Consider the following 27,378-nt stretch of genomic DNA (forward strand, 5'->3'; position numbering starts at 1 on the left):
GATACTTGGTACTTTTGACAGAATTTGGTCAGTACCTATAAAAGTACCTAATTCGGTACCCATCCCTGATCCAGATGAGCCATGTGCCACTGTCAGGGCATGTCACTGTCACTGCCTGACAGTAAACATACATGGGTAATTTTCACATAGAGTATATTGCAGTACTTGTTTTGACCACTAGATATGGGATAAACTTTGATACATTTATCATCTTCAGTGATGTGGGTTAGAGATTATTAAAGAATGTGGGTGATTTGAAGCAGAGTAGAGCTGTGATCTTGCGAGTTAAACTTGAAACAGATTAGACAATGTACATGAAACATACTAACATGCATTTCAATAGGGTGGCACTATTGCAGTAGCATTGAATGGAACTCACAAATGTGTTGGGAGGTGGACCTTGATGGTGTGTGCAAAACTTGAGGCAGATGAGACCTTATATGAAGGAGCTACAATGGCGTTCTGGTTCATGGCAAGATATCAGAATTTGAGGGTCTCATTGGATATTACACTCTAATTTGCCAAACTTCCTGTTTGGAATTCACTATGGTTGAAAGAGACTTTTTGTCTAAGTATTGGCATGATAGTTGCACAAACTATTTCAGGCCTGTAGCTCAAAGTAGCTGGAGGGGCTGCAGTTTTAAGTCACTTGGGGTCGACCAATCAATATGTAATAAAAGATCCCTGTTATATTTTCATTTCATTTTTGTTTACAATGGTTCCTCAACCTCTTCTTCATATGGTTATCCTTATATCTTAAAAAAAAATCTGATATTTTCAGATTGTCCCACAGAAACTGCAGTGTCCATTATTCCATTTCGGCTTTGAGGGTTGACTTAATCCTTTATTACCATTCCTTTTCCCTTTCTTACACTTACCCAGTTCTGTGTGAATACTGCTTCAAAATCTTTCATACAGTTATCCATATCCTGTCAATTACTTAATGAACAAACCATCTGCTCGGTAAGGTTCAGCGGTACATTATGACATTGACTAGACAAGAAAAAGGAATCAGGAACTTGCCTAAAGGCTCTGATTTCTCATATTTCTTGCTTGCTTATATGATGAATGCGGATCGTCTTTACAAAGATAGAGTATTAGTTAAATCAGACTGCGTTTGTGTACCATTTGACTTGGATGAAGATCAGAACACATTCTTTCCACACTCTTTTTCTTTGATGGTGTATGAGGTATGGGGTAATTGTTCTTTGAAAAGAAACAAAAACTAATCCAGAGCTGGTTTTCATTCAGTCATATATTTTATTCTTAAAACAACTAAAACACAGTTCGCTCTTCAAAATAAAAGCATGTACAAACAGTTTTAATAGATTATTCAGCTGCTATTCATGTCAGTCATTCTTTAAGTTTTAAGGATTATTACAGTGCAAGTGAAAAGAAAGACATGAGCATAGATCATTACCTGATGGATATACATTGATAACTGACAATTGAACAATAGAAGACATTCTCTTGATGTTTTTTGACTTCAACTAAAGATGATCAGATGTTCCTGACACAGACATACGGCAGATACAAATAACAGTTGTCATCATTCCAGCACTTTCCATCTGTAAGTACAAAAAAACCCACAAGAGTTTATCTTTAATTCAGTGCATTAACGTCACTACAAAGTGAGTTACATGGACAATAGAACAACAAACTGTCAACAGAGAATCTGTGTCATGAATGTTGCGCTGAGGATTGAATAAGTTTATCTTCAAAATTTATTAAAAAATGATTTCTTCAAGTCAATTTGAAGGACAAACAGAACATTACCTGCTGCTGCTACACATTTAAAAATGTCACATTTATTGTGAAGCTGACAGTTTGTTTGTTTTTTGGATGCTGGAGTCAATATGTCATAGTGAAAATCAACAGGTTTCAGATTTGAGGTTAATAAAACCTTTATAAGAAATATTTTTTTCTTCTGACGAGTCACTGCTGATCAGTTTACTCCACCCAAAACGTTCATGTTTACTAAAAAAAACATCAACCTGCCTTAAAGTCAGTGATTTAACTCTAACCTGCAATGAAATAAACTTTGACTTACCTCCAAAGTTCATCATAAGACAGTGCTCCCGACTCCTGAGGTTGTTTGGCTCACCTCGACACCAGTTGGTGAAAGCAAAATGTGAACTGTCACTCCACAGCCAAAGACCCTCCTGAAAAATCAAACAGTATATGTTACATGATGGGTAAAACACTTTAAAAAGATATTGTACCAAGTCAAATTTACATTGTGTGTCATTAGGGACATACATAGTGTGCATCTGAGCCTCCAATCCATGTGACTGGAGACCTGTTAGTGGCCCTCTGTATCAGCCTCTTAACAAAGGTTTCTTCAGCATAGCTGTGAACTGATGCAAGGTTTCCACCCATAGCCCGACAGTTCCTCTGCAGAAATGACAAAAATGAGACAAATAAACCAAGAAGTGCAAGGATTCAGCAACTATGAAACTCTCAGCTAGCTTAGCAGTCATGGAAGAACAACTGTGTTTAGGGCAGAAAGAATCGCTTGAATAATTTAGTAACTTTGTTGCTATATTTAGTCATTTTTTAGACCCCTCTAGTGTTTGACTCTGGTGTGAAAGCCTGTATTGATCTCCACCACACACTGCTTCTGAACTAGCAGAAGCTAGTTGTTAAATGTCCATAAAGAGAGAATGGAAACATCAGCATGAATTTAGTGTTGAAGAGCTCTGGACTGAATCCAGATCAGTCTAATTACCTCGGCTAAACCCCAAGGCTGTGCTGCTCCATTGTAGAGAAAACAGCGACCACTGTAGCGTGTCCAACCACTGGGACAACCTCCCGAGAAGACGACACCATCATCTGCAAATGTAGAAAAGAACTGTTGTAACCACCAAGAGGGACCTAACTTGTCTGCAAGTACTCAGTGAGACTTTCTGAAGGGGTTGTGGATGAAGGACTTTGAAATAAGAAATCAGATTTCAGTTTGTGGACTACCAGCAGCTCACCTTCTTGAGTATGGGCCTCCCCTGTCATTTCCTCATGGGGCTCTGCTTCTGGAACAGCTGGAGATGAAACACAGCAGAAAGTGATGAGCATCATCATTACTTCTCACTAAACACACCCACAAATATTTCTGCAGCATATCATAGCATTTGATGTGAAAAGAGCACATTGGACTTTACTGAAATTCAGGAGCAGCTCCTCTTCTTGGATGGACGCCTCCCCCGTCATTTGATCAGGCTCAGCTTCTGGAACAGCTGGAAGGTTTAACGTTATTTAAATGTCTCATTAGTTTCCACAACAGACTTTAAACAGTCCCTTCCATGTCTTCATGTTCCTCTTAGGACTCACCAGCAGTGTTAGTCAGGGCCATCCCGCCACAGACCAGGAGAAACGCAGTGAGCATCTTCATGGCTGAGTTGATGAAGGTCAAGAAAAAGACGAATGGATTCTCTTCTTTCCTCTTGGAGCTTCAGCTTCTTGTTTGGAGATGCTGAGTCTGCCGGCTCTTATATACCCTGACATATCTCTTTTTTTTTTGTTCTGAAGAAATTATTTGGTGTCTTATCAGAGCATTTATATTAACCTTTACAGTCAGGTTATTACTTTGATGATTTACCAAAGTTCAATCCATGAGGAAATGAACTCAATAATCAAGGGAACGTGACTGTGAGTCACGCATAAGTCTGAAGAGGATCAACTGTTATGACCAGAAGAACATGTTTTTTTTGTTTGTTTGTTTTTTTTGTATTATTTTTATTTACAGTGGGGAAAATAAGTATTAAAAGTGTCAACTTTTTTTCTCATCACATTTATTTCCAAAGATGCAATTCAAACAAAATTTTTACCAGACATTGGTATTAACTCAAATATTTCCCACATGTAAAGAAATCAAAATGTTCAGGTCCATTATTAATGATAATGTGGAATCAAGTACGATAACACAGGAAAAAAGTATTGAACATCTTAACTGAGACTTATCTCATACTTAGTGGAGAAGCCTTTGTTTGAATATTCTTTGTTGCCCTCCGGTGAACCATTTTCTTTGGTTCTTTCCACAAATGTTCAATTGGATTTAAGTCAGGTGATTGATTAGGCCATTTTATTTGATTGATTAATTTTTTTGAAACCATTTGAGAGTCAACTTTGCCGTGTGCTTTGGATGGTTGTCCTGCTGGAAGGTTCAGCCACGTCTCATCTTCATCATCCTGGTGAATGGCAGCAGATTCACATCAAGAATTTCCCCATACATGGCTCCATTCATTGCTCCGTCAATTATATGAAGTTTGCCAACACCATGAGATGAGAAACAACCCCATGCCATGATGCTTCCACCTCCGAACTTCACTGTTGGTTTAGTGTTTTTTGGCTGATGTGCAGTGCCATTTCTCCTCCAAACATGGTATGTAGTATGACAGCCGAAAAGTTCATTTTTGGTCTCATCTGACCAGACAACATTCTCCCAGTATGCTACAGGCTTATCAAGATGCTGTTTAGCAAACTTTAAACCAGCTTCAACATGCCTTTTCTTGAGGAATGGAGTCTTGTGGGCTGAGCGTCCATAGAGGCCATGGCAATTGAGTGCATTGCCTATTGTTTTATCTGTAACAATTGTACCTGCTGCCTCCAAGTCTTGATGGAGCACTTTCAGGGTGGTCCTTGGCTTGTTGGGTACTCTTCTGACTATCTTTCTGACTCCCTGGTCAGAAATCTTGCAAGGAGCTCCTGTGCGTGGCCTGTTGATGGTGCGGTGGTGCTTCTCCCACTTGCGATTAATGGCCCTATCGTTGCTGACTGGAATATTCTGGTGCTTTGATATAAGTCTGTAACTAGTTCCATTCTGATGCTGAGCAACAATCAGGTTGTGAATGTCTTCAGAGAGCTCTTTGCCTTTACCCATCATGAGGTGTGTCGTATTTAACTGCTTGGTGGGTATGTGGTTACTGCCCTTTCTGCTGCTTGCCTCAAGTGGATTGTCAATGATCAGCAAGCTTTATCACTTGTGCATAGGCTTCATTTCTTTAACCGGATGTTTCTCCTTGATCTACTTCCTCTTGGTAAAAAAATTTTCACATTCATTTTCACTGTTATGCGAATGGCACCCTGCTCTACTTTCACCAACCCACCCATCTCCCTCTCCACCTGCCCCCAGTAAATAAAATCATGGTTTTTGTCCAACTTTCTAAAACTCTACGGTGATAAAAACTGAGGTGGTACCAAATCCACGCTTTCAAAACCAAACAGTTTTTCCACAACCATTGATAACTTCTTATCTCTAACAGCACACTGTGAACTACCTCCAACCATCCCTCACTTCTGACAGCTCCACACATCCTGCATTGACTACTTCAATTTTCATCTGTCTTTTTCTGAAAAGATAAGTGTCATGGCTGCTATCTTAACAATCAATAATAATAGTTCCCTGTCTGTAAATTCAACTTTGGGCTGAACAAATCAAAAACACTTAGATAAAAAGCTGCACGTGAAATGAAACCTTGATAACACAAGCTAATTATTACCAACACTGTTCATCATGTATTTCCACAGAACAGTTAAAATATCTGCTTCAAAGTTTCTGATTAACTTTTACAGCTTATGGTGCAAACAGTTCTACTTCCTGGGTCAGATGGCTTTTTGTTTCAGTGTTAAAGTTTACTTTCAGTGCTGCTGAATGTACAAATAATTATTTAATTTGTAGAATATAAATTAATACGGAGCTGAAAAGGTGAAACAAGCACAAGTAATTAAAACATGTTGGATCAAACTTAAAATTTGATTACCTAATTCAGACATATTTTTACCTTAAGTTTGATCTGGAGGCCCCTAATGAATACAGATAGATTTTCTTCAGATAAAGCAAAGACTCAGATGAACTAATTTTAATGCTACAGACGTTACATTTTGTGTGGAAATTTAAAGAAGCGTTCAGTTTTGGGGAATGAGGAACATCATTTCTGCTCTCATTAAAGGCACAGAGAGAATCCAGCTCCTGCTTCTGTTTCTTGTCGATTCATTCCTTGAGCGGTAGATACAAGAAGAAAGATAAGAGATAAGAAAGAGAGCTCAGAGGTTCGTGAGAATTGGAGGGACAGATTCTTGGTACAGACAAACAGGCAGTGTTCACCACAGGTCATCCCAGCACTTTTCATCTGTGAACATCAAGAAGAAAGAGTCTTTCTGTGAAAACACAACATGGATACTTTTTTTTTTAACTCAGTGATTTTATACAAGCCAATTTTTGAGTTGATCTGATTAGTGGAGGACCAGTAGTAAGAGGTAATCTAACACAAAACTCATTGAACTTTCTATAAATGTGAGTATCTGCTGGACTGGCCCCATCAGTGTTGTTCAAACTGCACCACTGAAACATACCAGATTTGATTAAAAAAACTATTATTGTCTCGATCATAGTATTTAAATGTGATGATCCTGAACTCTGCTGATGACACAGTTGAGTTTGTTAAGAACAGATGCAGCTGTTTCATCCTCAGGTTCAGACATGTCTTAAGACGTCAGACGACGAAGGAATAAACGGTAAAAACAGCATGATCCAGTTTAATGACAGCGTTGGAGGAGTCCTGTCAGCTTTAACAGAGAAACATGATTCAGGTCGCCTGTTTTAACCTCATCATCCCTCAGCAGTTTAACATGTTGACCCTGAATTTGAGTGAAGGGTCACAGACAGACAGACAGGAAACAGTGTTCCTGTCTGCAGCTACATTTCATCATAAAGAGGTCTATGCAACAAGAAAAGAAGAGGAAGTGTCGCTGCTGTTGTTTCTTTAAGGATTGGACTCAGTAATTTATCCTCCAGACTCTTGGAGTATTGGCTACAGAAAGCTGGAGTGAGTCTGAAATTTGTGAATTAATTGTTTCAGACTTTACAAATCCTGATGTAGCTTCTTGTCCATCTTATTGGCCTGTTAAATGTCATGATTAAAAGTTTTTGGTCAAACCGCTCTGGTCAGATTTCAGCCAACTTGATTTATTTTTTGTTTGATACGGCAAAATTCAGACTTGCTGAAAGTACATACAGTGAAACAGAGACCCTGTAGATACAAATAAATTAAAACTAGGGCTCATCAAGATGAGACTCATTACAGGTACAGAGGAACAAAGAGGCCCTAGTCCTACAGTAAAACTAAGACCTGGATACAAATAAAATGATCTGAGACCTGACGGAAAAAAAGTGGATAAAGTGAAACTGAGACTTTGCAGAGACATATACAATGAAACTAAGACTTGGCATTAACAGTTACAGTTTCAACTGATTTGGCAGAGACAAACAGCAAGATTATGTAGTGTCAGAGATGAAAACAGTGAAGATGAGACTCAGTAGAGACAGATGAGGTGAAACTGAGACCTGACAGAAACAGATACAGTTAAAATGGGGCTTGACAGAGACAGACAGACAGAAGGAAACTGAGAACCAAGAGCCAGCTGCTACAGGTACAATGAAACCAAGACTTTTCAGAGAAAGATACAATGAAACTGAGAGTGAGTAGAGACAGGTTCAATAAAACTGAGACATGGCAGAGCCAAAAACAGTGAAACTGAGACCTGGCAGAGACAGTGAAAATGAGACTCAGCAAAGACAGAAACAGTGAAAGTGAGACCTGGTAGAGACAGATACAGTGAAATTGAGTTATGGAAGAGGCAGATACAGTGGAACTAGGACATGTCAGAGAAATACATTGTAACTGAGACTTGGCAGAGCCAGAGACAATGTTTCTGCAACTCAATAAGCACAGGAACATTGCAAGTAAGACCTGAAAGAGACAGATACAGTGAAACTTAGACTTGGCAGTGACAGTAGAACTGGAACATGCCATTTAGCTACAGTAAAACTGAGACCTGGAAGGCACAAATACAGTGAAACTGCAACTAAACAGACATAAACAACGAAACTGAGACTTTACAGAAACATTCAGTTAAACTTAAACTCTGAGTAGATATTTTCCACTGTGACTAAAGATAAAATGACAGCAATTTGTCAAATGTGCTTTGAGTATTCCGAGAGGAAGCAATAGAGATGGATTAAGGGAATATTAAGGTGCAGTAGGTGCAGCCAGAATTAAAAACCTCTATCAGAGATGACCCAAAGCTACAGCATAAACCAGGGCTCTTCAAATTGTGTTTTATATCAAATCGGGCCTGGTACCATTTATTAATGTACCTTGTTATTGGGCATTCAATACTAAACTATTCAAATAATACACAGGTTGATAAGTTTATATTTTTATTTAAAATATTTGCAAGGTACACTGAGTAGGGTAGCCTTATCACTCTCATTTATAAACATACCTTGTCAACTTATACCAATGCTCATGTCAATCCTGTCTGTCAGTTGTATGTCAATTATTTGTACAAGCAATTCAAATTACCATTTTCATTTTAAACATAAGCATTTCTAACTGAGAGATAACATTTTCAGGCTCCATGTATCCATTAATGTGTCTTTAATGACATTAACATTGCTACAAATATGATATTTGGGAGCAAATATATGAAAATACAAAAATTTGCCAAAGTAACCAAAAATGTCATGGACCCCCTGCAGTGCCTCAGCAATTTCCCTCTAAGGTCACAGACCCCCTGTTGAAAACTTTTGACATAAAAGACTAAATCAGTGAGTTTATAGCACTGGATGATCCTCCTTTTATCAGACTAAAGATGGTGTGTCTAGAACAGTGTCCCGAGTCTGCTAGAAATTAGGTATCATTGCTTTAAATTTAATTTACTGTGAGAAGAAAACAGCAGCTGATGTTAAACTTATGTTTTTCTCTTCCATAGAGTCCTGGACTGTTTTAATTGAGCATTTGTCGCCCTCTTGTGAGCTCTGACGTGAAGCTGTTCAGACAAGTGGGATTGGTTCATATGTACAATAACTGTATAAAAAAAACCCTACAGTGCATGGATTTTTCCTCTAGATGTCAGGGTTTTCAAAACCTTTGCTCTCATAGATTCTTCTCCTTCCTCCTCCTTAAACTTATTTTTCCTTCTCTGTCAGCTCACTTTCTCCTGGGCTGTGTTTCAGAAACCTCAGGAATCTCTTCCATGTTCATGGAAAATCTAAACCACATGTCTGCACCACACACACACACACACACACACACACACACACACACACACAAACACACACACACACACACACACACACACACACACACACACACACACACACACACACACACACACACACCACACACACCTACACACACACACACACACACACACACACACACACACACACACACACACACACACACACACACACACACACACACACACACAGAAATACACACAAATACACACACTCTGTGTTACTCTGATCCCTCATTTCCTGATATAAATCCCTGATCGCTCCATGACTCATTCTTTTCTTTAAGCAAAGCTTCTTGTCCCATGTTTGACTAACTCAGATGTGCTTGAGAAGTTTGTACTCTGTTAGGAATCATCTTAAAGGCAGAGCAAACATGGACCCAGATATTTTCCAGTAGAAAGCGCTCTGGGGAGTTTGGGATAAGCTCCATGTGATCGCATGTTGAAAAAATCTGAGAGGCCGTCTCTGCCTGCAGAAAGCTTTCAGTCCAATGACTGCAAACTCAAACCACTGAACATAAAATATTCTTGACTTTCTCTGTGTTTTTAATAATAATAAAAAAAAACGTTTTTAACTTTTTTAAGTTTGCCTGAAAAACACTCATAACCCTGCAGGATGGATCATGCCAGTTAAACTTTCCAAATGTACATGTTGTTCCAATTCTTTAATCTGATATAAGAATCAGATAGGTCATGTATATAGACAACATCACAGCTCCACAATGCAGAAACAGTTAGAGCTCCCCCTAGTGACTGACTGCAGATTGCTTCTCATCAGAGCAAATCTTGACAATGTTTTTTTAAACATTTACCTTAAATCAAAGCTGGTCTGGTCCTCTCACTGTCACTGTCCCTACATGCCGGTTTCACCTCCACTGTCAAGGTTTCATCCCTCTCTGACCTTTTTAGAGGTATCACGGTTAAGGTGATGTATTTTTTCTCCTGCTCAGTCACATGACCAGCTGCACTGAACTGTCAATCAGTGTGTGACATCACACGTACAGCTGAGCAGCAGGGCAACCAAAATTACGTCTAATTTGTGGGCACTGCCATCGTGGCCGGCTGCCATTACTGTGGTGGAACAGCGGTGTCTATTGCATCTCTATTGCTTCCTCTCGGAATACTCAAAGCACATTTGACAAATTACTGTCATTTTATCTTTAGTCACAGTGACAAATATCTACTCAGAGTCTAAGTTTCACTGAATGTTTCTGTAAAGTCTCAGTTTCACTGTATCTGTCTCTTTCAGGTCTCACTTACAATGCTTCTGTCTCTATTGAGTTCCAGAAACATTGTCTCTGGCTCTGCCAAGTCTCAGTTTCACTGTTTTTGGCTGTGCCATGTCTTAGTTTTATTGAAGCTGTCTCTGCTCACTTTCAGTTTCATTGTATCTTTCTCTGAAAAGTCTTGGTTTCATTGTACCTGTAGCAGCTGGCTCTTGGTTCTCAGTTTCCTTCTGTCTGTCTGTCTCTGTCAAGCCCCATTTTAACTGTATCCGTTTCTGTCAGGTCTCAGTTTCACCTCATCTGTCTCTACAGAGTCTCATCTCCACTGTTTTCATCTCTGAAACTATGTAATCTTGCTTTGTCATAATCTTTGATTTGTCTCTGCCAAATCAAGTTGAAACTGTAACTGTTAATTCCAAGTCTTAGTCTTAGTTTCATTGCATATGTCTCTGCAAAATCTCGGTTTCACTTTATCCACTTTTTTCTGTCAGTCCAGCAGATTCTCACATTTATAGAAACTTCAATGAGTTAGATTTTTTGTTAGATTGTTAGATTTCCTCTTACTGTTACTCCTCCACTAATCAGATCAACTCCAAACTTGGCTTGTATGAATTCACTGAGTTAAAAAAAAGTATCCATGTTGTGTTTTCACAGAAAGACTCTTTCTTCTTGATGTTCACAGATGAAAAGTGCTGGGATGACCTGTGGTGAACACTGCCTGTTTGTCTGTACCAAGAATCTGTCCCTCCAATTCTCACGAACCTCTGAGCTCTCTTTCTTATCTCTTATCTTTCTTCTTTTATCTATCGCTCAAGGAATGAATCGACAAGAAACAGAAGCAGGAGCTGGATTCTCTCTGTGCCTTTAATGAGAGCAGAAATGATGTTCCTCATTCCCCAAACTGAACGCTTCTTTAAATTTCCACACAAAATGTAACGTCTGTAGCATTAAAATTAGTTCATCTGAGTCTTTGCTTTATCTGAAGAAAATCTATCTGTATTCATTAGGGGCCTCCAGATCAAACTTAAGGTAAAAATATGTCTGAATTAGGTAATCAAATTTTAAGTTTGATCCAACATGTTTTAATTACTTGTGCTTGTTTCACCTTTTCAGCTCCGTATTAATTTATATTCTACAAATTAAATAATTATTTGTACATTCAGCAGCACTAAAAGTAAACTTTAACACTGGAACAAAAAGCCATCTGACCCAGGAAGTAGAACTGTTTGCACCATAAGCTGTAAAAGTTAATCAGAAACTTTGAAGCAGATATTTTAACTGTTCTGTGGAAATACATGATGAACAGTGTTGGTAATAATTACCTTGTGTTATCAAGGTTTCATTTCACGTGCAGCTTTTTATCTAAGTGTTTTTGATTCGTTCAGCCCAAAGTTGAATTTACAGACAGGAAACTATTACTAGGGATAGTTAAGATAGCAGCCATGACACTTATCTTTTCAGAAAAGACAGATGAAAATTGAAGTAGTCAATGTAGGATGTTAACAGGGGGTGAAGCTGTTTGGAGTGAGGGATGGTTGGAGGCAGTTGACAGTGTGCTGTTAAGGATAAGAAAAATGGTTGTGGAAAAACTGTTTGGTTTTGAAAGTGTGGATTTGGTAGCAATAAGGAGAACGTCAGTTTTTATCACCGTAGAGTTTTAGAAAGTTGGACAAAAACCATGATTTTATTTCCTGGGGGCAGGTGGAGAGGGAGATGGGTGGGTTGGTGAAAGTAGAGCAGGGTGCCATTCGCATAACAGTGAAAATGAATGTGAAAAAAATATTACCAAGAGGAAGTAGATCAAGGAGAAACATCCGGTTAAAGAAATGAAGCCTATGCACAAGTGATAAAGGTTGCTGATCATTGACAATCCACTTGAGGCATATAGCAGAAAGAGCAGTAACCACATACACACCAAGCAAAACAACAACAACAGACTTTTACTGCATTAAAAAAAAAAACAAACAAACAAAAAAAACAAATCAACATCTTGAGTCTGAAACATTCATTTCGCTATCGGCACACACTGTACAGGGGGTACTGTATAGACCTGAATAAAAGACAAGGGTTATTTCTACTGAAAATAATGTGAACCAGCAGAGTTAGTCAGGGCCAGTTTTGATTTAAACCATCTGGTCAAACCCAATATACAGTGGGGAAAATAAGTGTTGAGCGCGTCAACTTTTTTCTCTTTACATTTACATGGTGTTGAAAACACCATGGAAAGGCTGTATACTTTGGCAAGGAAATGCAACATACCACCTGAAATCAGTTAGTAATTATTACTTGAACTTTCAATTAGTGCAAACAAACATCAGCTGGGCTTGAGCAAATTAATGGTCCAATAAAAAAGGTCGTTTTTTCACCAAGCAGTTAAATACGACACACCTCATGATGGGTAAAGGCAAAGAGCTCTCTGAAGACATTCACAACCTGATTGTTGCTCAGCATCAGAATGGAACTGGTTACAGACTTAAATCAAAGCACCTGAATATTCCAGTCAGCACCGTTGGGGCCATTATTCACAAGTGGAAGAAGAAGCACCACCTTACCATCAACAGGCCACACACAGTAGCTCCTTGCAAGATTTCTGACCAAGGAGTCAGAAAGATAGTCAGAAGAGTACCCAACAAGCCAAGGACCACCCTGAAAGTGCTCCATAAAGACTTGGAGGCAGCAGGTACAATTGTTACAGAGAAAACAATAGGCAATGCACTCAATCGCCATGGCCTCTATGGACGCTCAGCCCGCAAGACTCCATTCCTTAAGAAAAGGCATGTTGAAGCTGGTTTAAAGTTTGCTAAACAGCATCTTGACAAGCCTGTAGCATACTGGGAGAATGTTGTCTGGTCAGATGAGACCAAAAATGAACTTTTCGGCTGTCATACTACATACCATGTTTGGAGGAGAAATGGCACTGCACATCAGCCAAAAAACATTAAACCAACAGTGAAGTTTGGAGGTGGACGCATCATGGCATGGGGTTGTTTCTCATCTCATGGTATTGGCAAACTTCATATAATTGACGGAGCAATGAATGGAGCCATGTATGGGGAAATTCTTGATGTGAATCTGCTGCCATTCACCAGGATGATGAAGATGAGACGTGGCTGAACCTTCCAGCAGGACAACCATCCAAAGCACACGGCAAAATTGACTCTCAAATGGTTTCAAAAAAAGAAAATCAATCTGTCAGAATGGCCTGGTCAATCACCTGACTTAAATCCAATTGAACATTTGTGGAAAGAGCCAAAGAAAATGGTTCACCGGAGGACAACAAAGAATATTCAAACAAAGGCTTCTCCACTAAGTATGAGATAAGTCTCAGTTAAGATGTTCAATACTTTTTTCCTGTGTTATCGTACTTAATTCCACATTATCATTAATAATGGACCTGAACATTTTGATTTCTTTACATGTGCGAATTATTTGAGTTAATACCAATGTCTGGTAAAAAATTTGTTTGAATTGCATCTTTGGAAATAAATGTGATGAGAAAAAAGTAGACACTTTTAATACTTATTTTCCCCACTGTAAATAAAAATAATACAAAAAAAAAACAAAAAAAAAACATGTTCTTCTGGTCATAACAGTTGATCCTCTTCAGACTTATGCGTGACTCACAGTCACGTTCCCTTGATTATTGAGTTCATTTCCTCATGGATTGAACTTTGGTAAATCATCAAAGTAATAACCTGAGTGTAAAGGTTAATATAAATGTTCTGATAAGACACCAAATAATTTCTTCAGAACAAAAAAAAAAGAGATATGTCAGGGTATATAAGAGCCGGCAGACTCAGCATCTCCAAACAAGAAGCTGAAGCTCCAAGAGGAAAGAAGAGAATCCATTCGTCTTTTTCTTGACCTTCATCAACTCAGCCATGAAGATGCTGACTGCATTTCTCCTGGTCTGTGCCGGGATGGCCCTGACTAACACTGCTGGTGAGTCCCAAGAGGAACATGAAGACATGGAAGGGACTGTTTAGAGTCTGTTGTGGAAACTAATGAGACATTTAAATAACGTTAAACCTTCCAGCTGTTCCAGAAGCTGAGCCTGATCAAATGACGGGGGAGGCGTCCATCCAAGGAGAGGAGCTGCTCCTGAATTTCAGTAAAGTCCAATGTGCTCTTTTCACATCAAATGCTATGATATGCTGCAGAAATATTTGTGGGTGTGTTTAGTGAGAAGTAATGATGATGCTCATCACTTTCTGCTGTGTTTCATCTCCAGCTGTTCCAGTAGCAGAGCCTCATGAGGATTTGACAGGGGAGGCCCATACTCAAGAAGGTGAGCTGCTGGTAGTCCACAAACTGAAATCTGATTTCTTATTTCAAAGTCCTTCATCCACAACCCCCTCAGAAAGTCTTACTGAGTGCTTTGCAGACAAGTTAGGTCCCTCTTGGTGGTTACAACAGTTATTTTCTACATTTGCAGATGATGGTGTCGTCTTCTCGGGAGGTTGTCCCAGTGGTTGGACACGCTACAGTGGTCGCTGTTTTCTCTACAATGGAGCAGCACAGCCTTGGGGTTTAGCCGAGGTAATTAGACTGATCTGGATTCAGTCCAGAGCTCTTCAACACTAAATCCATGCTGATGTTTCCATGCTCTCTTTATGGACATTTAACAACGAGCTGCTGCTAGTTCAGAAGCAGTGTGTGGTGGAGATCAATACAGGCTTTCACGCCAGCGTCTCCAAACAATAGGAGGGTCTAAAAAATGACTAAATATAGCAACAAAGTTACTAAATTATTCAAGCGATTCTTTCTGCCCTAAACACAGTTGTTCTTCCATGACTGCTAAGCTAGCTGAGAGTTTCATAGTTGCTACATCCTTGCACTTCTTGGTTTATTTGTCCCATTTTTGTCATTTCTGCAGAGGAACTGTCGGGCTATGGGTGGAAACCTTGCATCAGTTCACAGCTATGCTGAAGAAACCTTTGTTAAGAGGCTGATACAGAGGGCCACTAACAGGTCTCCAGTCACATGGATTGGAGGCTCAGATGCACAATATGTATGTCCCTAATGACACACAATGTAAATTTGACTTGGTACAATATCTTTTTTTAAAGTGTTTTACTCATCATGTAATATATATTGTTTGATTTTTCAGGAGGGTCTTTGGCTGTGGAGTGACAGTTCACATTTTGCTTTCACCAACTGGTGTCGAGGTGAGCCAAACAACCTCAGGAGTCGGGAGCACTGTCTTATGATGAACTTTGGAGGTAAGTCAAAGTTTATTTCATTGCATGTTAGAGTTAAATCACTGACTTCAGTCAGGTTGATGTTTTTTTTAAGTTAACATGAACATTTTGGGTGGAGTAAACTGATCAGCAGTGACTCCTCAGAAGAAAAAAACATTTCTTATAAAAGTTTTATTAACCTCAAATCTGAAACCTGTTGATTTTCACTATGACATATTGACTCCAGCATCCAAAAAACAAACAAACTGTCAGCTTCACAATAAATGTGACATTTTTAAATGTGTAGCAGCAGCAGGTAATGTTCTGTTTGTCCTTCAAATTGACTTGAAGAAATCATTTTTTAATAAATTTTGAAGATAAACTTATTCAATCCTCAGCGCAACATTCATGACACAGATTCTCTGTTGACAGTTTGTTGTTCTATTGTCCATGTAACTCACTTTGTAGTGACGTTAATGCACTGAATTAAAGATAAACTCTTGTGGGTTTTTTTGTACTTACAGATGGAAAGTGCTGGAATGATGACAACTGTTATTTGTATCTGCCGTATGTCTGTGTCAGGAACATCTGATCATCTTTAGTTGAAGTCAAAAAACATCAAGAGAATGTCTTCTATTGTTCAATTGTCAGTTATCAATGTATACCCATCAGGTAATGATCTATGCTCATGTCTTTCTTTTCACTTGCACTGTAATAATCCTTAAAACTTAAAGATTGACTGACTGACTGACTGAATAGCAGCTGAATGATCTATTAAAACTGTTTGTACATGCTTTTATTTTGAAGAGTGAACTGTGTTTTAGTTGTTTTAAGAATAAAATATATGACTGAATGAAAACCAGCTCTCGATTAGTTTGCGTTTCTTTTCAAAGAACAATTACCCCATACCTCATACACCATCAAAGAAAAAGAGTGTGGAAAGAATGTGTTCTGATCTTCATCTAAGTCAAACGGTACACAAACGCAGTCTGATTTAACTAATACACTATCTTTGTAAAGACGATCCGCATTCATCATATAAGCAAGCAAGAAATACGAGAAATCAGAGCGTTTAGGCAACTTCCTGATTCCTTTTTCTTGTCTAGTCAATGTCTACTCCTGTGCTTAAAATTAAAAATGTGAAATTAGATCCAGAGTTCACGCCAGAATCTAGTTGCTGAACAACCTCTAGAATTCACTCATATACCACTTACGGTTATAACCAGAGTTTAACAGCAACAAGGCGGCCAAAAACACCAACACTGATCCAGTATCATATCTCACAAGGGAAAGGCTGGAGCCACATATTTCAGTACAAGGTCCACCTGAGTTAAAGACAGAAAAACCCTGAACCCAACCTCGGCCTGAGCTGACAAACCCGTTATACAGCCCGTCTTTAACATAGATTACAGATTCTTGAAAATGACCGGAAAAAGTCATAATTCCACTGATTTGCTTGAAAGTTGGATAGAAAACATGACTAGCTGCCTCTTATTGCATTTTGCACAGGAGATAACCAGTGCTTTCTGTAAAATTCCAGTCAGCCCATAGCTTAGCTTTCATGAGCAGCTCACAGCCATGTTTCCACAAAACACCAATAAGAAACTCTGCATCTTAAGTTAACTATGTTGTTCACCAGTTGATGACTTTGGTCCTCATGAGCTGATGAATCCAGTTGCAACTCATAGATGCCACAATTTTGCCCAAATCTCACCAAAAATAAAATATTTTTGTCTTAAATTTTGTCAGGAATCCATCCATGTACAAATTTTACTATTTTTGTTTAGAGGCCTACCTGCTGCAGCTTGCATGGAGCTGGATCCTCTTCTCCCATTCATTCTATTGGAGGGAGCTGAGAGGGCATCTTTGGGGTTCACCAACTCTAAAGGCTTGTGATTTGAAAACTGTTTTAAAACACCAAATTCTCACACAACTTTTGTAAAGCATGGTCTTATCTGTTATTTGAGTGAAATTCAAGCCCATATCACTTATGACCTAAGAGTAGATAACTTTTGTTTCTGGCCCAAAATTTGGCCAGGTTTTGTTTTACAAGACAGATTGCTGGCTTCCTGTTTGAGATAGGTCAGAATTGTCTATATATAATTTGTGCATCTCAATGAGACAAACATTTTAACGTTAGTATGATCTCGCTATGATATTTCTACTGCCATTCAGAGCCGTTTTAGCACGTCTCAGTGTCGCTAGAGAGCACATTTTGGTATGTTGGGGGTCAATTTTGGCCGGATCTGAGGTGTACTGTGTGCTAATTTTTGGTCAATACAATAGTGTCCCTAGTGCAAGGACCCTAATTACTAATATGATGCCACAAAATATGTTGATAAGGAGAGAGGGGCTATTTATTACATTCATATTTTATATATACATATTTTGAGACTCCTCTCGGGATACTGGACTATGGGATCCTGTCGCTGATCTTTGAATTTCACCTTCAATCCTCAAATTTAGTCTTACTCTTTAAATTGTGCCTCTTATCTTTGAATTCTGCCTTTGATCATTTGAGGGCTTTCTTCTATCTTAGAATTCTGCTCCTAATTGTTGAATTAATTTTTAAATTGTTTAATTCTCACTTCTCCTAGGAGAACATGGCGGCCCCATTGCCTGATCTCACAATCATTACTTTGTGTTTTCTTTTCAAAGTGTGTTCTGCAGGATCATGTGACAAAATGACCAGAGCCAGAGAGACATAAATGTATAAAACTTGTTCAGAGGCTGTAAAGATGGTGCATTCATTCCGTATTCAAACAGAAACCTAATGATCTCTTTGACAGAAGAACCCAAACCCCACAGATTCATTTCATTGTCGAGTTTATTTCTAATGAGACAAATGACAATATTTGGTTCTGTAAAAAACATCCCTCTGTGAGCTTCAGCATGTTGGAGTCAGATTAACATGATCATGCTAACATGTTTCAACATGAAAAGTAAAAAAATCATGTAAAATCAAATATTCTGCCACCATGAAGCAAAGCAAACCCCTCAAACCCCTCCTAGGACCCGCTAAGAGTGTGTATGTGTGTTGTCCTGTGTGTGAATCTGTGTGTGTTATATTGACAGGATTTTGGGGTTGACCACCCTGCCGATGAACAGCAGCGCCCCCGATGTCTCATCTCGGATCAGGTACAGGAAGGGACGATTCACTCGGTACGTCAGGTGGCTCGTTGCCTCGGCTGTACTTGGGTACTGGTTCCCCTCAGGTGCTGTCTCCATCACCACCTTGTGATGGACGCTGCTGACTTTAATGGGCTGAGAAGCGATTTTTTCCAGGTCTGTGTCTGTAAGCCACTCTGAGAGACCTGGAGGAGGGAAAAAATAAGAGCACACAACAGATAGCTGTTCAGCAAAAAATATGAACAGACTTTCAGTTTCTGTAACCAATACTTCAGCTGCTCAGTTGAAGACAGCCTGTGCCTTAGAGGTCTTGGACTATAAATGGACATGATGCATCATCACAGCTTTCTATCACCCTGATTCAGACTCACCCACATCACCGAGCAGAGGCAGCAGGTCGGTGGAGTAGCTGAGCCTCAGGGTGGGCAGTGTGAGCGAGACCTTGGCAGGGAGGAGCGTCATGGAGAGATCCTGCACAAACTCAGCGGTCAGGCTCTCCTCCACCAGGGTCATGTTGGCAGTGACCTCATCAGGGAGGAAGATGAACATGCTGACGTCGTTCTGCATCTGGATCTGAGCAATCTGCGAAACCAAAGGGTGTCAGAATGATTCAGTGTGGTTCTGGGGTCTGGTGTTTTTGTTGCTAATGCTCACCGTGCAGCTCAGGTCAGAATCGATACCCATCTTGACAGGGTAGTTGTCCTGCTGCATTGTGGGAACTCGAACAGACGGACCGTTTTCCACTTGAAAGTTCTCCATCACGCCGGTCTGACCGAACCGAGTCACCCACTTCCCTGTTTACAAAGATTGAGCGGTAACCAAACTTCAAATCTAATACAGCAGCTCATTGGCTGGCCTCTGGAGAACAGAGAGAAGTCTTCCTACCTTGAAAGTAAGCAGCGCTCACAGGGTTCACTCCAATGGCTCTGGGTAGAGACTTGGTCAGCAAGCGCTGCACCTTGCCGCTGGTCTGCTGACTCACCCAGTCGTTGACATCCTTCATGTCTCTTGCTCCTCCCTGCAGAGCATTAGGACGAACTCCGTACTGCTGCTCCACGAGCGTGAAGAACTCTGGACTAGTACGAATACCTGAAGCAGACAACGACATTAACGAGGGGAAGGAAAGTTGTCTTTAGTGTGGAAGTGTCGTCTTTAGAGAAACCAGAGGAACTGTTTTCTGTTGTGAGACTGATGTGGAAGTTTCTGACACTGTAACTTTGGTACACACATCTAATATAACTTCAGCACTCTCAACGTGTGAGGGAAGAGACTGTCTTATACTCAGTTTAAGGAATTAAAGAGGAGGTATTATTCATTCCCATATTGCCCCCCCCCCCCCCAAACAGCCTCTCACAGGGCTGGCTAATCAGAGAAAAGGGGGTTTGTGGAGTGAGGAGCCTTGACGTAAATTGACTTTTTTTTATTGTTGATGAACAGTTCACTGACTTTTTGCTCTGTGACATATTAATGGCAGATGTGGTTTGTTGAAGCATGGACTTCTCTCACCTCCTATCCCTACAACCCCCCAACCCCCACCCTATGGACTCACGTCGTGCCAGGTAGATCCGTGCGGCGGTGCTCAGGCCTTTCCCAGGTGACCTGACGGAGGCCAGAAGGTCTTTCAGGGTGTTGTGGAGCTGAGGGTCTTGCAGAGTGTGGTACCTCAGGGCCCGGTATAGCTGCCTCTGAGCACGCTCAGAGCCCCCTAGAGGACAGGAGGGGAAATGGTAATGAGTTAATCAATTCAGAATAAGACGGTCTGTTGTGAGTCCAACACTAGGCACGGGAATCCATCATCTGATGGGGAATAACCTGATTGATCATGCACCTAACCAGGTAACCTACTGGACTGGCCATTTGGCTTAACAGCAACCTCTCAGGGCTGTGGCTTGAAATTAATAGTTCGCTTTAGTCTCGTATGAGATCCCTTTTCTTGTGAGTTGGTTCAGAGTGGACAAGGACTTTGATAACATTAACTTAGATAACAAGTAATCCTGTACAAAACTCACAGCAGTATACTCTAATGTTGATGTTCACCTCCCTCCTGCTGCAACATAAAGTTGGCGGTGAAAAGTGAGATAGTTATATTCTACTTGAACTAGCAAAGCTTAATTCTACCGGTTTGATGTTGGAATGCAGACTCTGCTAATGTAAAGAGGTGAGACTTCAGCCTCTTTGCAGACAGTTACAAGGTGCTTTAACCATCAGTTAATTTGTGCATGCCCATACAAGAGCGCAACTCATAAGTTTAATAACTTCAAAATAACAAGTCATAAAATAAAATAAAAAATCTCCCACTGTTCAGTGTGTGCTGATAGAGAAAAGAGCTACTCAGATCCAAACTGTCTTTTGAACCAGATTGTAAACATGTTTAATTCTGAGGCTTTTTTGAATGGGTGTGTACATGGTTTCCCACAGCTAACCTCAAGTGGACACTTGTTGAACTGCAGTTTTTAACACTTCTCCACAGGATTCATAGGGTGTTGTTTCTCTAATTGTGTCCTCACCCATAGAAAGCTGAGTCAGCACTGCAGACACGCTGATCGGGGCCAGAAAGATGTTGGATGTAGCTTCACGGCTCGCCAAAGCACGGAACAGGTTGTAGCCAAAATCTGAGGTGGCGGCGCCCATCTTGGTCGCCGGTGTGGTGAAGAGCTCCACATGTTCCTCCTCGCCACCAGTATCGTCTGCGCCTGTGTCTGACTGCAACAGGTAATTAAGTCAGAGGTGTGAGACACAAAGAGGTACCCACTTTAACTTTTAGTCCTAGGAGGTAGAAACAGGTGACACACCTGAGCCTGGCAGAAGCTCAGGACAGCTCCAAAGACCAGAAGGAAAGTGGCTCGCTTCATCCTGAAAGAGAAACACAAGAACAAGAGATATGTTAACCAGAACAGGACCACAATATGGCTTCCAAAAGTATTATGGGAGGCGTGATCTTCAACTAAAAGATGGTGCACAGGGTTTGGTGCTGAATTTTTTGGTCTGAGTATCATGAGAAAACGTGTTACTTGTTACACAGGTGATCAAAGTATCCATCAGAGAAATTAAGACCAGGAGGACCACGGTACTCATAATGACCTTTAAAAACAAGCGAGTACTGACTGAAGACTGAAGTTGTTTAAAGCTACTCTAAGGAGGTTTTAACCCTTTACGAAATGGACTGAGGATGATATATGTGTCTCTACATGACCAACAAAAGCAAACAGGACTGTCAGTGCTGGGACTAGATACTTCTAAAAGTTATTCATGATGTTTTAAACTGCAAATGAGGAACTACAAATTGCAAAAAACAACAAATTGAAGAACTACAATCTGCAAAAACAATTGTTTTTGACCTTTCCTCAGCAGAGACGTCCGGTGAGTTTAGTTAGAAAACACAATGTACACACAGGGGGTGCTGAAATAAGCACAAAACAAAAGTTTCTTAGGGGAGCTTTAAGTATCTGCTCACAGTAAAATAAATAACCAAGGAGAAAATCTGAGCTGATATTTCACGTTCCTGTTCTTCCTGTTCCAGCCTGCATTTCTTGCAGATGTATGTATTTCAGCAATGAGAAACAAATTGAATATGTGCTGCAAAAACTGTCCTTAATTTAACCTTTTATCATCCAAATATCACACAACCAACCTGAATTTTTTTGTTGTTATTTTGGCCTTAAAAGAAAGAAAGCTCAAACTGAAACAGAGCTAACTTGGAGACAATGTGAAAATAAAGATGCACAGGTTTGTAATCTGCAAACAAAGCAGGCCTAAGCCTGTTTGCTTCTAAAACAATGCTTTATATAATTGCAGGTGGAGGCAACAAAATTACATGAACAGCTGAAACTCTGAAACAAACTGAGATGCTATCAGGACCACAAGGAAAATCCACAAGAAGAAACCAGACCACAAGCATCCAGAAGCACAAACAGTTTTATTCTGTGACCCTGATGCTCCACGTCGTCACCTGCGAGGGGAAAAAAACTGCAGCGCTGGATCGAAAAGTTCAGACGTGTGTTTTCTCTCTTTGTTCTTTCACACACATCTGGACCTGGTTGTCCTGGTTTCACCAAAACAAACCTCTGACATCTGAACCTCAGACCACACACCCATACACACACACTTACACACACATGTGCAAACAGAATGTCTGATGGAAAATCCAGACGGTGTCTTTTGAACAGCTGAGCAGCAGAAGCTCTTCTTGATCTTTTGTTGAAATACTTTGAGGTATGAAGACAGACAGCTTGAAAAAAGGACAAACCCTCCAAAAACACTTTTACACTTTCTCCGAGTTTCACAGGATTTGATAAAAATGAAGATCAGCTGTATTACATAAAACTACTCTATCATATGAATCCCAGTTTGTTTGGGGGTGGATCTTTTTGAAGTCCACAAAGTGCAGCTTCTGTGCAGTTGTATAGCTCTTTCAGGTATCATCTGTTTACACTATCAGTGTTTAACAGATGCCTTTAGATCAAACCTGTGGCCTGTGGTTTGAACTCTGTGTAAGCTGTGTCTTCAATTAGGATATAACACCCAGTTAAGTTGTGTTGTTGTTGGTTGCACCACATGGGCGTTAAGTTGTAACAACTGTAAAGTGTCTTTGAGTTCTTGAAAAGTGCTACACAAATAATAATAATAATAATAATAATAATAATAATAATAATAATAATAATAATAATAATAATAATAATAATAGAAACTTGCTAAATACAGCCACACAGTCAAATTCTGAGATCAAGTGATCCAGGACTTCTGCAAACTTAATCCTCCTCCTGGTAGTCTTCTGGAAACCTCAGTTCAAAAAACATAAATTTAGCAGTTTTCTTATCCTCTTGAATGTTTATTGATATGTATTGTAATGCTGTTATTTCATCAAACAGATGAGATTTCCATTAGAAGAAAAACTGAAGACAAAGAGAAGCCCCTTAGGGACTTATGTTTAAAAACTGAGTCTCGCCAAAAGCTAACCTAGTGTTTTTTGTTTTGTTTTGTTTTGTTTTGTCTTGTTTTTTTTTTCCACAGACATGGCTTGAACTGCTATTTTCTTTTCTTTTTTTTTTGTATAAGAGCACATGAAAATAGATGTTTTATGTGCATATCACTCTTATAAACAATAACTTTACAACTGATGTAGCATAAAATGCATCTGCTGGGATCCGGATTATGAATTGTCTTGCAGAAGGGAATCAAATTATAGCAGTGAAACAAAGCCAGAATGTTGGAGGAACCGCCTCCAAATAAAACCCAACCAGAGGAAATCTCCTCAAACAATCATCTAGTGTGGTCAGGATACCCTTATTTCCAACAGTGCATGGATGCAACTTTGGAAGCCAGTTTTTCTTGACACCAGCACCCTCAGTGCTTACAGTGTTAACTTAATTCTCAGTAACAGGCAGAAACCCACTGAGACTACTCCCATCATTAGAGCTTGATTAAAGATCCTCCTGATAACATTTAAAGTAATAACTGTTGAATCTGTGTGCTGATGGAGCCCTGCAGCAGACGCTGTTTCCTGCAGAAACTTGCCTCTGAAGCTCGCAGGAATGTTTTCTCATTGGCTTCTCGTCAGCTCATCAGATATCATATCTGCAGGTCAGGACCGCCAATTTATTCAAACAAGTGAAGAAATGTTCTTGGCACCACCAGTGTGTTCACAACCCTGAATAACCTTAGTGACAACTGAGCAACCCTGAAATAGCCAAACTGAAGGAGCTCATGATATAATCAGACTAACTTCACTCATCAGTTTGAGGAGCTTGATGGTTTGAGGATTAAATAAGAACTATTAAAGAAAGATCTGGAGTGAAAACCTGCAGCTGGTCTTTGTTGGCTGAGCAGGGTTTAAGTTTCCAGTGAGGAACTTTTTCTTCCAGACATCATGTGTCTTTGATTTTACACTCCAAATAATCCTGTCTAATCATCTGATAAGAGATGCGTTTTTTCTCTTGATTACAAAAGATAATCAATTACAGACTTGCGTTTTTACTTCAGTCGTGCAGCAGGAGTGTGGATGCAGCATTAAAGTAACGGCTCACCAGCTTTAAAACAGCCTCCAAAAGTGGTGCATAAAAGCGCAAAATGTCCAAAAAGTAAAACGCAAAAGAGAAGAGCACACTCACCTCTCCTCCTCGGTCCACGTTGCTCAGACTCTCTCAAACTGCAGAAGAGACGAGCTCGCTGCGCCGACGCCTCATGGACCTGCGCCCTCAGCCGCGCGCGTCACCGCTGCTGCCAACAGAGCACCGGGGGCGCGCCAGACAGACAGACGCTGCTGGATTAAGATAAAACAATGTTCACAGCCAAAGACTGAAAACCAGGAAATAACAGATCGTTAAGCCTGACATACCTAGACATTAAGGTGTAAGTGTGCAGGAGCAGGTCCTGATCTGATCCCTTTGCTGAACTGTGTCTCTGTTCTGTTATAAATCTGCTAATGTCCATCTTTGGAGTGAATCCATCACGTAATTCTCTTGTTTGAAATAATAGCAGCATCTAGGAACTCTGAGATTTCTTAAAATGCACTGAGATAAATTCTTATCCCCAGAGAGGAGCTGAAAGTGCTTGTTTCCTTCATGATAGTTTCTTTTTTTTCCCTTCAGCTGAGTCCAAACGTGTCTTGTGTTGTGTTCACACCAGACACAAGCAAAACAATGTGGATGCTTAATTCACACAAAAGCATCAGATTTGTTTGTGTTTACTTGCTTAATTAAGGCAAATAACTTGCTCCTTTCACAAGTACAGAAAGATATGGACCATGGTTGAGGGGAGGGGTTTCCCTTAAAGCTATGGTGTATGATTTGGAAGCTTTGTACATCTTAATAACACCATTTATAGGGCTGTTATGGTCCTATGGTCCAATCTACACAATACAAAGACCAAAAAGAACAACAACAAAAAAACATTCAGTAGGCTATATCCGCTGCAAAGCTGCATACTAGTTGACCAATCCAAATCGCGCATGGCATGCGAGGTTCGGGTTGGTCCGTGAGTCCATCCAATCCCCTGTCTCCCTCGCTTTGCACCATACTGCCCATGGTCCCACCTCATCCTTCCCCACTACCCCTCTCACGTCAGCTAGCTGCTCAGCTACCAAAGCGTCATGGAGCCAGAGAAGACTGAAACCAGGAAGCTGTTACTGTTACCCTCCACAGGGAAGGGAAAAAAACGAAAAAGTTTCAAGGAAAAGGCTGAAGCAGGGAAGAAGTATGAGCGATACAGGTGCCAACAGAGACTGAATATTGGAAAAATGTACGACCGGTGGAAAAAGCTGCAGAGGGATTTGGGACTGAAAGCTGACACTGAGACAGCTGAGTTTCTGTTGAACAGGTAATGACTTTGTTTACCACAGTGGGAGACATCAGCTGAATAACTCTGGTTAGTCTGTGCCTATACTGGCTAATGACTGAACGTTGCTGGTCGGAACGGGTCCGCTCTGTCAATAGATTTTAGCATAAGTTAGCCACACATTTTTAGCATTGTGAGCTGGTGAAGACACACCGAGAAAGGTAAAGCCTCGCCCACAGTTGGCTCTACTCTGATCAGCTCGCAGTGGCAACGCCAGAACTGCTTCTCTGGCTAATTCTTGGTTTTGATCGCACCGGTCCAATTGAAAATGCTACCACTGTGTTACAAGGACAATGACTGTCTTATTTTATACATTTTCTGCCGGCCGGCTTTCTTGCTCTGTCGGAGGGGGCGTGTTGTTAGGAGGCGAAGAAGGGAAATACGAGCTGAGGGGCGGGATCTTGGAACACGGGGGGAGGGGTGAGTGAGGCTGCGTTTTTTACATTACACCGTTACATTTTTCAAATGTGTCTCATCAGCCAAACTGGGTTTCAGATCGTAGACCATAGCTTTAATCCTCACTCCAGTCAAATGTCATCAAACAAGGTTGATTTTGACTCCTTTGGGAGGTGAAGCTGGTTGTGAAAGGCAGTCTGTTCAGTCTGAAGGATCTCCAGGGTGATTGATTATCTCTGCTAAAATATTTCACAGAAGATTGAAATTTCATAACTCTTCTGAATAAGCAAACGTGGAGTGGGTTGCAAGATACTCACTCCACTTGCTCACTTTCTGTCACCTAACAAGAATTTTGGTCCTGTTTTTTTTTTTGTGACTTTAAAAGAAATTAACTTGTCAGACTTTGTTCAACAGGAAAGTTCCTGCCAATTTTGGCACCCCCTGCAGACAAAGTATTCTCCGCTGATTGTGTTGCGTCTTTAAGTAGTTAGTTTCAGACATTGATATAAAAACCTGTTTGAATAGTGACCTCTTTGTCAGTCATAGACTTACTTATGGGCTCTATATCATGACCCCACATATCTGCTGTTTAAGTTTTGAAGCCTATACTGGATGCTGACACAACCTAAATTTGGTTTTAGCTAGCATGAAGATTCTCCCCCACAGGAAGTGCTGAAAGCAAAATGATCAAGGAAGACAAAAATCCTTTTTAGAACCAGGCTGTAATCATATTTACTTCTGCTGTAAGTATCAGCTTTTTGAATGGGTATGTTTGTGGTTTTGGAGCTTCTGGAGTCAGCCTCAAGTGGACATACTTGGAACTGCGTTTTTTTTTAACACTTCTGCACTTTTGGCTTCATTTCAAATCAAATCCAAGCAAACTTTATTTACAGAGCACTTTTCATTTATATTTATGTAGCACAAATTGCTTTACATATTTGAAAGCTGACCGGAGGTTGCAGTTTGTCATTAATGGACTTGTGTGTATTTCAGGTCTTTGAGAGACATAGCAACTCTGATCAATATTGACTCAAAGAAAA

General features: G+C 40.2%; 1 protein-coding gene across 1 annotated transcript; it reads right to left on the bottom strand.

Annotated features, from left to right (window-relative positions):
* Nucleotides 1-18,345: 18,345 nt before the first annotated feature.
* On the bottom strand, nt 18,346-24,806 carry serpinf1 (serpin peptidase inhibitor, clade F (alpha-2 antiplasmin, pigment epithelium derived factor), member 1). Its single transcript, XM_074672736.1, has 8 exons — nt 24,718-24,806; nt 21,403-21,463; nt 21,118-21,313; nt 20,160-20,315; nt 19,496-19,699; nt 19,265-19,404; nt 18,982-19,192; nt 18,346-18,795 (listed from the first exon to the last, which is right to left on the bottom strand). Exons 2-8 carry the CDS (start codon nt 21,460-21,462, stop codon nt 18,545-18,547), a joined length of 1,218 nt encoding a protein of 405 aa, XP_074528837.1. The 5' UTR covers nt 21,463; nt 24,718-24,806; the 3' UTR covers nt 18,346-18,544.
* Nucleotides 24,807-27,378: the final 2,572 nt, after the last annotated feature.

This window comes from Halichoeres trimaculatus, unplaced genomic scaffold (assembly GCF_033239565.1).
Source record: "Halichoeres trimaculatus isolate MK-OKI-2021-1 unplaced genomic scaffold, fHalTri1.1 fHalTri1_scaffold_6, whole genome shotgun sequence".
Classification (NCBI taxonomy): Eukaryota; Metazoa; Chordata; class Actinopteri; order Labriformes; family Labridae; genus Halichoeres; species Halichoeres trimaculatus.

What these genes read in the sequence shown, in the direction of transcription:
- serpinf1 (XM_074672736.1), bottom strand. Translation starts at nt 21,462, where the DNA reads ATGAAGCGAGCCACTTTCCTTCTGGTCTTTGGAGCTGTCCTGAGCTTC. An exon ending in TGAGCTTCTGCCAGGCTCAG is followed by an intron (nt 21,314 to 21,402) that starts GTGTGTCACCTG and finishes TACCTGTTGCAG; the next exon opens with TCAGACACAGGCGCAGACGA. An exon ending in GAGCGCTGCTTACTTTCAAG is followed by an intron (nt 19,405 to 19,495) that starts GTAGGAAGACTT and finishes CTTTGTAAACAG; the next exon opens with GGAAGTGGGTGACTCGGTTC.